Source organism: Gopherus evgoodei, chromosome 11 (assembly GCF_007399415.2).
Source record: "Gopherus evgoodei ecotype Sinaloan lineage chromosome 11, rGopEvg1_v1.p, whole genome shotgun sequence".
Taxonomy (NCBI): domain Eukaryota; kingdom Metazoa; phylum Chordata; order Testudines; family Testudinidae; genus Gopherus; species Gopherus evgoodei.
In genome coordinates, this window is record NC_044332.1 from 20,178,914 (window position 1) to 20,191,323 (window position 12,410).

The window sequence follows — 12,410 nt, forward strand, 5'->3', positions numbered from 1 at the left end:
TGGGCGGGTGCACGAAGCCTTCCCCCATGCGTTCTTACACGTCTGGGTGAGGAAGATGTGGAACATGGTAAAGCGGTGAGGGTGGTTACACAGGGGCTGCAGAGGCACTCTGTGACCCCGCTGCTCTTCCTGAAGATCCACCAGACGTCGGAGGATATCAGTTTGATCATGCAGCAGCTCCAGTGTTACATCCCGCCACCGCTGATCTTCCTGCCTACACCTCAGATCTTCCTGCAACCACCTCTCATCTCAAGTGTCCCTCCTGTCCTCACGTTCACTGGCATCTTTCCTGTAATTTGATACTACATCCCTCCACTCCTTCAGATGAGCTCTTTCATTGCGGGTTACTTCCATGATTTCCGAGAACATTTCGTCTCGCATCTTTTTTTTCCCTCCGCCTTATCTGAGATAGCCATCGGGATGGAGTAGAGAGGCTTGAAAATTGTGCAGCTGCATGAGGGAGGGGAAAAAAGGGAGAGAAGATACATTTTGCAGAACAATGGTTATACTCTTTCATAGTAAACAACACTATTCACCTTACATAGCACATGTGATTTCACTACAAGGTCGCATTTTGCATCTTAATATTGAGTGCCTGCGGCTCTGGTGTTACAGATCTCACAGATGCAGGTCCGGGCATCAGAATTCAGCTTGCATGCGGCCATGGTAAGCCATTGTCTTTTGGCTTCTCCAGCCTTCAGATACACAGTGCCCTCTGATGCTTCTTCCTCTTAACATGCAGCAGCAGAAGCCAAACCCCCCCCATCCAATTCTCTAGGATGATTGCTTTACCCCTCCCCCCACCGCATGGCTGGTATCATGGAAGATCACTGCTAATCACCCCCTTTCCCCGCCCCCCACCGCGTGGCTGGTAGCTGAGAAGATTCCTGCTAGCCAAACGCAAAAAAGCTCAGTGCTATCCTTCCTCCCCTCCCCCCGCTTGGCTACGTGCAAGGAAAGATTTCTTTTAAGCAACAGCCCAGGAGGAAAATGGCCAGCTCTGTCCCCTTAATTAAATTCCTGAATTTCAACTAGGTTACCATGAACGATATCACTCTCCTGAGGATAACACAGCGAGATAAAGAACGGATGTTTCTTGAATGCCAGCAATCACCGGGACCATACACAGCTAGGCTTTGCCATGCAATGATACCAGACTACTTGCTACATGCATGGTGTGGTCAAGTGTCCTACCATGGTGGACGGAACAAGGCTGCCTTGCCCAGAAACCTTCTGCAAATGCTTTTGGAGTACTTCCAGGAGCGCTTCATGGAGATGTCCCTGGAGGATTTCCACTCCATCCCCAGACAGACTCATAGACTCTAGGACTGGAAGGGACCTCGAAAGGTCATCGAGTCCAGTCCCCAGCTCTCATGGCAGGACCAAATACTGTCTAGAACATCCCTAATAGATATTTATCTAACCTACTCTTAAATATCTCCAGAGATGGAGATTCCACAACTTCCCTAGGCAATCTATTCCAGTGTTTAACTACCTTGACAGTTAGGAACTTTTTCCTAATGTCTAACCTGAATCTCCCTTGCTGCAGTTTAAGTCCATTGCTTCTTGTTCTATCATTGGAGGTAAAGGTGAACAAGTTTTCTCCCTCTTCCTGATGACATCCTTTTAGATACCTGAAAACTGCTATCATGTCCCCTCTCAGTCTTCTCTTTTCCAAACTAAACAAACCCAATTCCTTCAGCCTTCCTTCATAGGTCATGTTCTCAAGACCTTTAATCATTCTTGTTGCTCTTCTCTGGACCCTCTCCAGTTTCTCCACATCTTTCTTGAAATGCGGTGCCCAGAACTGGACACAATACTCCAGTTGAGGCCTAACCAGTGCAGAGTAAAGCGGAAGAATGACTTCTCATGTCTTGTTTACAACACACCTGTTAATGCATCCCAGAATCACGTTTGCTTTTTTTGCAACAGTATCACACTGTTGACTCATATTAAGCTTGTGGTCTACTATGACCCCTAGATCTCTTTCTGCCATATTCCTTCCTAGACAGTCTCTTCCCATTCTGTATGTGTGAAATTGATTGTTCCTTCCTAAGTGGAGCACTTTGCATTTATCTTTATTGAACTTCATCCTTACCTTACCTCAGACCATTTCTCCAATTTGTCCAGATCATTTTGAATTTTGACCCTGTACTCCAAAGCAGTTGCAATCCCTCCCAGTTTGGTATCGTCCGCAAACTTAATAAGCGTACTTTCTATGCCAACATCTAAATCGTTGATGAAAATATTGAACAGAGCCGGTCCCAAAACAGACCCCTGCGGAACCCCACTTGTTATACCTTTCCAGCAGGATTGGGAGCCATTAATAACTACTCTCTGAGTACGGTTATCCAGCCAGTTATGCACCCACCTTATAGCAGCCCCATCTAAATTGTACTTTCCTAGTTTATCTAGAAGAATATCATGCGAGACCGTATCAAATGCCTTACTAAAGTCTAGGTATATCACATTCACCGCTTCTCCATTATCCACAAGGCTCGTTATCCTATCAAAGAACGCTATCAGATTAGTTTGACACGATTTGTTCTTTACAAATCCATGCTGGCTATTCCCTATCACCTTACCACCTTCCAAGTGTTCGCAGATGATTTCTTTAATTACCTGCTCCATTATCTTCCCTGGCACAGAAGTTAAACTAACTGGTCTGTAGTTTCCTGGGTTGTTTTTTATTTCCCTTTTTAAAGATGGGCACTATATTTGCCCCCTTCCAGTCTTCTGGAATCTCCCCCGTCTCCCATGATTTCCCAAAGATAATAGCTAGAGGTTCAGATACCTCCTCTATTAACTCCTTGAGTATTCTAGGATGCATTTCATCAGGCCCTGGTGACTTGCAGGCATCTAACTTTTCTAAGTGATTTTTTACTTGCTCTTTTTTTATTTTCTCTTCTAATCCTACCCTCTTCCCATAAGCATTCACTATACTAGACGTTCCTTCAGACTTCTCAGTGAAGACCGAAACAAAGAAGTCATTAAGCATCTCTGCCATTTCCAAGTCTCCCGTTACTGTTTCCACCTCCTCACTGAGCAGTGGGCCTACCCTGTCCTTGGTCTTCATGTTATCAAACTTTTCCAGTAACTTTACTGGCTGCGAATGCATCCCAAGCCCTCATGGCAAATCAATCATTTAAAAACACTTGCTTTTAAACCATGTTTTATATTTACAAAGGTACACTCACCAGAGGTCGCTTCCATGGCTTCACTGTCTGGGCTAGTGGCTTGGGAGGGCTGGGAGGGTAATTCCGTCTGGGTCACAAAAAGCTCCTGGCTGTTGGGGCTAACCGAGTGCTGTGTGCTCACTGCAAGGTCATCCTCCTCCTCTTCATCTTCCCCCTCTGCAGAATTCTCAGCCATGGTTGAGATTACAACCCCCACCTCGGAATCCACGGACAAGGGTGAGGTAGTGGTGGCGCAGCCCCCTAAAATTGCATGCAGCTCAGCGTAGAAGTGGCATGTTTTTGGACCTGACCCAGACTTTCCGTTTGCTGCTTTGGTTTTCTGGTAGGCTTGTCTGAGCTCCTTAACTTTCACTCTGCACTGCACTGAGTCCCTGGTGTGGCCTCTCTCCATCATGGCCTTGGAAATTTTTTCAAATATTTTTTCATTTCGTCTTTTGGAACGGAGTTGTTAGCACTGAATCCTCTCCCCATATAGCGATCAGATCCAGCATCTCCCGTGCGGTCCATGCTGGAGCTCTTTTTCTATTCTCAGAAAACTGCATTGCTACCTGTGCTGATGAGCTCTGCATGGTCACCTGTGCTGATCAGAGCTCCATGCTGGCCAAACAGGAAATTAAATTCAAAAGTTCACAGGGCTTTTCCCGTCTACCTGGCCAGTGCATCCGAGTTCAGATTGCTGTCCAGAGCAGTCACAGTGGTGCACTGTGGGATACCGCCCGGAGGCCAATACCGTCGATTTGCGGCCACACTAAATCTAATCCGATATGGTAATTCCGATTTTAGCGCTACACCTCTCGTCAGGGAGGAGTACAGAAACCGATTTAAAGAGCCCTTTATATCGAAATAAAGGGCCACGTAGTGTGGACGGGTACAGCGTTAAATCGGTTTAACGCTGCTAAAATCGGTTTAAACGTGTAGTGTAGACAAGGCCTAAGACACACTTGTTGAGGAAATCATAGTTAACACCAAGGGACTGCAATACAGGGCCAGGCCTGAGAGTAGGAGTATGCTCTACACTGCAGATTAAGCCTGGGCTCTGACTCAGGTTTGAGCCCAAGCACCCCTTCTGTCTACACATAAATACAGTATCACTGACTCAGGTCAATGGGCACTCGGGACCCAGTTCTAGGACCCTGCTAGGAGAGTTGGTCAGAAGCTGATTTTCCCTTGTAACTCAGGTCCAAGCCCTGTCATTTTGCAATATGGACACAGCTGAAACCACAGATCTGAATCAGAAGATCTGCACAGCACAGTATAATGAGTGAGCATGGCTGTGAAACTTGGGTCCAGCAACTGTAAACCCAGGTTACAATGCTATGTGGACACTCAAGTGCTGGCTTGGAAACACTGAGTCCAGAAGCCTGGATCCCAGACATGGGTTTACAATGAAGCGCAGATCTACAATAGGAGAATCACCTGGAGACATGTGATAGCAGAGACATGAAGGGGGTTACACTGGAAGAGATTAGGAAGAGTCAGAGGTGCAATTCATTGGTAACTGTGAACCACTGTCTTTAAAGTCAGACTATCAGCAAATCATCAAAACCTGGAAGTGAAAGAAATCTGATGCATCCATGGAACTAATATAGTTCTCTCATTAATTATTTTCTCAATCTTTGCATTAACATGGGTGAACATGTTAATCCACCACACCAATTGTGTGAATGGAGTCAAACTGGTCTTCAACTGTTATTCATCCTGCTGCAGTTTAACTACAGATTAGCATTTTTACAAAAGGAAGCACACACTTAAAAATATAAGAACTGCAGAAAAATCATACTTCACTTTTTAGCCATAAACTCCTGACAAATGTGCTATTTATGTGACTTTCATGTGTCTAAAGTCCTTTTTATGTGGGTTTGAACTAACACCACAAAGTACGTAAAAATATGTTTGTTCTTCAACAACTTCCTTTAAGCTTCTTTGTTGTAAACTGATAACATACTCATACTGCTTTTGCAGTTATTTCAGTTATTAACCAGAGTGAAAAATTTCTTCCCCACTCAGCAAGGAAAATAACCTCTAAACAACTGGTAAGACATTACCCTTTCATTTGTAAATATAGTAAGATGCAATAGATGCTTTGAAAAATGCAAAATAGTGGACCGACAATATCTCATGTTCAATATACACAGATGTCAACAGATCTATTACACTGCTGAGTATTCACCTTCACAATGGAAGTGGTATAAACCCCACTGCTTGAAACACTTTAATCTAGATAAAACACTACAAAAAATTGTAGGTAGAGATCATACTGAGGCATAGGGTTGCAAAAGAAGATCCACTCTACAACCAATGGTTCTTTCTCTGGCCTATACCACCTTACCATATATGTTTTATCCACACTTCGAGAACAAACTAATTCAGAGTTTTTTGAGATATATATTACACAAAATGTGATTTTTCAGGTTCCCAAACTTGGCATACAAGATTTAAAAGGAAATACATTTTTATGTGCAGAAAAAGATGTTCTTATAATCAGACCCACTTGTGGTACTGACTCACTCCTTCATGTCTCAGACAAGAGCAAATTAGAGTTCCATGAAGTCAGCTGTGTTTTGGTCTTTTGGCTGATAAAACTGAAGTCCCATATTCTCTCCATGGACGTAAATCCCATGGTATTTTTCATTAAAGTAGAGTGCCTTAGTTTGTTCAAAATTTCCTCTCCTTGCCCTGTTTTACAACACTCATTTTCAGCTGCCTTTCACTCAGAAACATCTATCAAGTGCTGCATGCATGTAAAACATTTTGAGATCCTATCAGATGAAAGTACACATAGCAGCTTTCTCTCCATCAACAATTCCTCATTTCAGCTTGCAGAACACAACCACTTCCAGAATCGAAGGGAGAATTAGCTTTTGATTAAAATGTATAAAGGGGAAGCAACTCCGGACACAAATTAGAGATTAGCTTTGGTACAAGTGAATGTCATGGTGTAATGTGCTGATTATAAAGTGATCTCTCCATATTTATTTTGAATTATTTCTGATTCTTTTGTATTTCTTCTCTTTGAAATACTGCACTATCAAAGTTACAACATTTTATAATGTATGACAAAATAAATCCAGAAGGATGTCACCAAGTGTGATTATATCGAAGTTCAATCAGGGACAGAAACCGATTTATTGTTAAAATGAACATAAAAACTGTCTCATAGTAGGATATTTATTTCTGGCTATCAAAACACCATAGTCACCTGCCCTCTCCCTTATTTTGCCTAGACATTTTCTCTCTCTATCTGTTACAAAATGAGTCCAATCCTATACAGTCTTACTCTTTTAGGTCACAGCACTAATCCTGTCATTAATCTCAGCAAAATACTAGATTTTATATTGAGCTCTTGAAACTATCACTCCGCACACAATGAAGGCACTGTCACTGCTTTTGCACAGTTTATCTTTATGTTTGTTTTTTCCTTTTAATCTTCTGCCATGTTGCTACTGAAAAAATGAAAACAATTCTGTAGCTGATAAACACTTCCAAACACTTCTAATTTAGTCCAGTTATTCCACTGTTAACATTTCTCATACTAAACTATATGTAATAGAATGACAATTTAGAAGTTATGCACTTTCTAGGTAAAAATACACAACCCTATGAGGACACATTTTTGCCTCACCAAAGCAAAACTGACAGACTATGCAATACAAAACAGAACATTTTTAGTTTTTGTTATAAACTGGATATAATCAATTCTATATGAAAAGTATTATTACACATAGCTAAGAAAAAGTACACTTTTAAGTTGCTAGGACCCAATTTCAGGGTTCAGTGTTTCCTTGCAACAATTGTGGACACTGCTAATACTTAAATAAAACCTGATCCAACATTGATTGTAATGGATTTAGGACCAGAACCACAGTACAGGAAGCCTCATTCTCTGCATTCATCACTATCACCTAAGACAGTGTAATACTGGCTATAGTACTATGGCCAACTCTCATGATTTGTTTCCTCTCACAGTATTTGGTTTTTCTTAAAAGCCCTAGTTCCTAAAGCCAGGCTTTCGTTAAATAAATAAATAAATAAATAAAATATTCTAGCCCTCATGGGTATGAAGAAAAGCTTGAGAACATGAACCCTGAAGGTTCAAAAACCAGAAGGCATAAAAGAACCAAACATTTATTATATTTTAAAATTTCATGCTTCAAATCAATCTCATGATTTTTCAATGTTTAGGGGTGGTAACACTGCTGTTGCAGGACAATATACAAAAGCCTGAACTAAGGTCTAAGCAGACAAGTAAAGAAGCATCTTATTTTCACATTTTTTCAACTATATTAGTAAAATTTAGAATTTTATCTCATCCTTAATATTAAAATAATCCCAGAGATTAAATCGCAAAACTATATCTACAATCCAGATCTTTCCCTTTTATATTCTTTTAAACCACCAAAATATTACTTCACGCACCAGGCTTACTGCAGAATACTTATTTCAGCAACGTACAAAGAGCTGTAATAAGTAAATTTCTGTTAACAAAAACAAAATTTATGTTGATGCCATTTCCTGGTTTGATGCAAATACCACTGTTTACTTAGTTTCATCATTAGCAACCCAAATTTGACCTTTAAAGAATGGGACTGGGAATGCCAGTCAAGAAATACTGGCATGGAACAAACCATTATATAACATATTTTAAACAGGATTTGGAGCCCAGAACACAGCCAGGTTCTCTCCAGATATCAAACACAAGATGAGCAGATCTGAATTTCTACATACCTCGTGGGAAGTTTCTCGAAGTCCACATCCAGAAATTGTTCATAGCTAGAAACAAAACTGTCCAGCCAAAGCTGCAAATAATCTGGGTCTTTCTGTAAAGTGAAAAGAACACAAAGAAAAAATTGTTATGTTTACTGATGATCTACAGAATTGTATGAGAAATGGTATTGTCTACAAGAGAGAAAACATTTCAAAATATTATTTAAAAAAAGGTTTGATAGGGAAAATGAAATTTTAGTCCCAACCCAAAAGATTTTCATCAGAAATTCTCAGCTAAGTTGAGCTCTTTCCAGTTGGTTACACATCCATTTTAGTACTTCTCTGCTTCCTGATATCAATTTCAAACAAAATATTTTAGACAGTCTATAACAAGCCTCAAATACTCTCCAGTGGTTGTCAGCTTCCTAAAAGATGACAATTTTTTTTAAATCAACCTATCCTTAGTAAAAAGCTTTAAATAAAATGCTCTGTATTTTGCACTAAAGTTAATTAGGATGACACTAGACTCTTGTTTTACGGAATGTAACTTTTTTTTTTGCCCTATATCCCACTCTCTGTATCAACTCAATATAGGACTCAATTTGTCCTATATTCCAGAATAACCATGCAAAGGATCATATATGGAATAAAAAATGTATAACGTGCACTGTATATAACTTCATATCATGAAGAGTGATCTCTATTAAAAATATACTTTTCCATATTTTTCATAGTTGGACTTCATCTCCTGGTAATAAGGGGGGCAACCTGAACATGAATTATTTTTTGTTCTTTATGATAGCACCCAAAAGACTACTGTCAGGATTGTGCTGGGTTCTGTACAAATACTAAAACGGTCCCTGCTGCAAAGACCTTATAAATCTAAATAGTCGAGACAAAGGGTGAGTGGAGAGACCAAGTGATCACAGGAACGACTGGTTGACATTATTTTAGTAAATTAGAACTAATATGACATCAGCCAACCATCGCCTGTATCACACATAGATGTCCACGGTTCTGAAGATAGCTCTCCTCAAGCCCAGCTCCAGCTGACACTGCTCCCCTAGTTACCACCTCAGAAGAGTCTTTGTGCACTGGGTAAGGACTGGCCTCCAAGGAGGCTGCTATTTCTCGCCCATCCCATGTGGTTTAAGGATACGCCCACTAGGGGCCCGGTGTGGGCTTGGAAAGGTATCCTTGTTTCAGTGTCTTATGGACAAAGTTTTTTGTGTAAAGGCATTCAAGCCTCATTGATAGCCTATTCTAAAGCAAATATCTATATCTATCTCACACTATATAGGAATATTGGATGGTAAAGGAGTCCAGTGGCACCTTAAAGACTAACAAATTTATCTGGGCATAAGTTTTCGTGAGTAAAAAAACTCATTTCTTTTACCCATGAAAGCTTATGCCCAAATAAATCTATTAGTTTTAAGGTGCCACCGGACTCGTTGTTTTTTGTGGATACAGATTAACACGGCTACCCCCTAATACTAGATGGTGACTCACTTCCAGAAAAACAGGAGCCTTTGGCCTGTTTGCTTCTCGTTTTAAAAGATTCATTCACATGTAATTTACAAAATTAGTCGCTACCTGCACAACAGCATGGAAAGAAGTAGACCTGGGACTAGCAGAGAAACAAAAACTTGTTTATCTCGTTAGAGCATATTAGTGACATTCACTATCTATTGACCAGAGGTCAAATTCCATTCTCAGGGCACCACTAAGGGCTGTATTAATGGTTGCTGGCATTTCAGTGGGCGATGTCACTAAAGCTCTCCCCTCTCATACATTCCCATCTCCCTCTACATTCCTCCCTTACACTGCAGGGTTCAAAATGAGTAGCAGAGGGAAAGAGGGAGGTAACCTTGGCAGAATTGTTGGAAGTAGTGTCCCCTGGGAAAGCTTGTCAGAATATCTGTCATTTGGTGTACACTCATTTCAAAAGGCAAAAAATCTGATTTTTCAGACGTAAACTGATGAACCAGAGATAAGCCTTCCCTTCCCTGGCAGAGATGCTTTGGCAATATCTAGACATACACAAAGTGTAAATTCAAATATTCACATATTATTTATCATAAAATTTTGGCATTCAACTTATTTTTCGCTTTTCCCATACTCTCTTCCATTTTTGCGACAGCTGCACTTCTCTGACAACACAGATCAAAAAGCTCAGGGCAAAGTGTGTATAGTGGGAGACAAAACATTCTTAGTCAACGGGATACAGCTATGGAATAATCTTCCAGAGGCGATCAGGCAAATGCAGTCTGACCATCTGTAGGAAATGCTGCAAAGCCTTCCTCACTGAGAAGGGCTTTCTCCATAAGTAACACTTGCGGTATGGACATCTCTTTCTAATCCAAAATCCCTAAGAGATGGGAGACACCTCCTAAAACAGGCAGGCACATAAGCTATTAATCAATATAATGCCACAATATGATTTAAAATGCAGTTCTATGATATATAGACAGGCCTTTTCCTCCCTTCTCCCCGCCCTCCTCAACCTCCAATGTCTGTTCTTCATTCTTTCCTTCCCTCCTGCTTTCTCCTTGCATTACATTTTGTTATTCCTTCCCATCCCCTTCTCCCTCCCTTCCTCCCAATCTCACTCTCTTTTTTAGCTCATCACTCTCAGGCTCTCCGTTTTTCACTCAACCCTCTTGGTTCCTTTCCACTATCTCCCCACTCCTACTCCCATCTGAAAAATACTCACTTTTCCCTTTCCAATGCTCCTCCTCCGCCTCTCTCTAAAGTACAATTTAGAGGTGTTTTAGAAGTATTCATTATGTTCTAATAGCCTAGTGTAGACAAAGCTATGTATATTTTATTACGTTCTAAGCTGATCAAGCTATCGTGATATACTGAAATCTATTTCCATCACTATAGACAAATTACAAAAAGACAGCTGCTCTATTACAATGCTATTGAAATTTGGAAAAAAAATTCAAGAAACAGTAGAATGAAATACCCAACAATAAAGTTAAATTGCAGGCAATGGAGAAGTAGATTCACTCATTCCACCTCATTTTCTTGACAATATTCTCAATACAAAGTACTTTGGTAGATGCTGCTATGACATGGGCATCTGACAATCATTCGTGTCAACCACAATAATTTAGGGCTGGAGATGAACCATTCAATTAATATACATTTGCTGCCAATGTTTTAAAGAAAGTCAAACCACTGAAATGTTGGAAGTCATTGGCTAAGCACCTGAACCTTGCTGAAGTGATAAAGTAGTTTTTGACAGCAGTAGCCTTTTCTGCAGATACACAAAGAATTTTTCTTTTGTTTGAACTAGTTCATTCGAAGTTGAGAAACTTACTCAGAGTTTTAAAAAAAAAAAAGCTTACTTTCTGTTTCCAATACATGGGTGGAAAAGAATGAGATCTACTGGTTCTAAAAACTTGAAGGATGTGGAAACCAGACACATAATTAGCTCAATTTACCAGTGTCAGTAATTCCTTCATTTAATAAGTAAGTTAGTTTTAAATGCAAAGCATGTTTTGATAAACATTTCCCCTTATGTATCCATCACATTTAAGGTAGTCTCATTTATCTAATAAAAAACATTTAAGTGCTGTTTTTATGTACTTTTAATTGAATTCCGTTTTCCATCTAAAGGCAGCTTGACATAAATCAGTAAAAAAAAATTAATCTATTAAATAAGAAATGCCTTTGACCATTTTCTAACATGAGAGTAAAAATTAAGACTCTGAATAAATGTAAATTAAGCTATATAATTGCTTGGATACATGTATATAAATACTGTAGTGTATCTTCCTGATTAGCAAAACCTACCAACAAACAGTGTAAATCCATATTTCTTTGCAAATCTACATGTTTTAAATGGATATACCAACCAATGAGAATGAACATCTCTTTAGAAAAATAACTAAAAAGTACAAATGCAAAACAAAATTAGAATCAATTATTTAAATCAAGTTTTCAATCCTGCTTTCTGATTAAAATTATGATTAAGATTGATGATTTAAATCAATCTACCATGGTATCCACCTCTCCTAGACGGGGCCAGGGCAGCCAACTGTAGATTTGAGAAGTGGAATATACAGACAACCAAAAGTAAATGATGGACAGGAATTCAGACATACCAACATCCAAAAAAGAACTGTCTAAAAATAGCATAAAATGTTTTTAAAATGTTGCTGGCTTCAGATTAAACTATTATTGAAATATCAGATTTACTTTTCTTGATATGGTTTCTAAATTTTCAAAATGTAGAAGCTGTAGTCATTTATTTTCTAATAACCCTACAGCAAATTATTTTGAGCAAGCATATGGATTGACAGTCACAGGCATGTAAAGACTTCAACAAACAGAAAAGAGGGAGAAAGGGAGCCATTATTTCAGTAATTAATAGAGTATCTTCTTGGTTAGGAGAGACACAGTGATACTTTACAAATGGAAATCCATATGTTTATAGATATGAATGAGTTCTTTAATTTGCTTAGCTTACAACTACAATAATGCTTACTGCTAGCACAGAAA

The 12,410-nt window shown here is 39.5% G+C and overlaps 1 protein-coding gene across 1 annotated transcript in view; it reads right to left on the reverse strand.

The window, feature by feature from the left end:
• The window catches only part of NBEAL1 (neurobeachin like 1), a 142,394-nt gene that overhangs the window by 113,594 nt on the left and 16,390 nt on the right, over positions 1 to 12,410 (reverse strand). Inside the window, 1 exon segment of the mRNA XM_030580909.1 lies at positions 7,923 to 8,014. Within this exon segment, the coding sequence (XP_030436769.1) occupies positions 7,923 to 8,014 (92 nt within the window).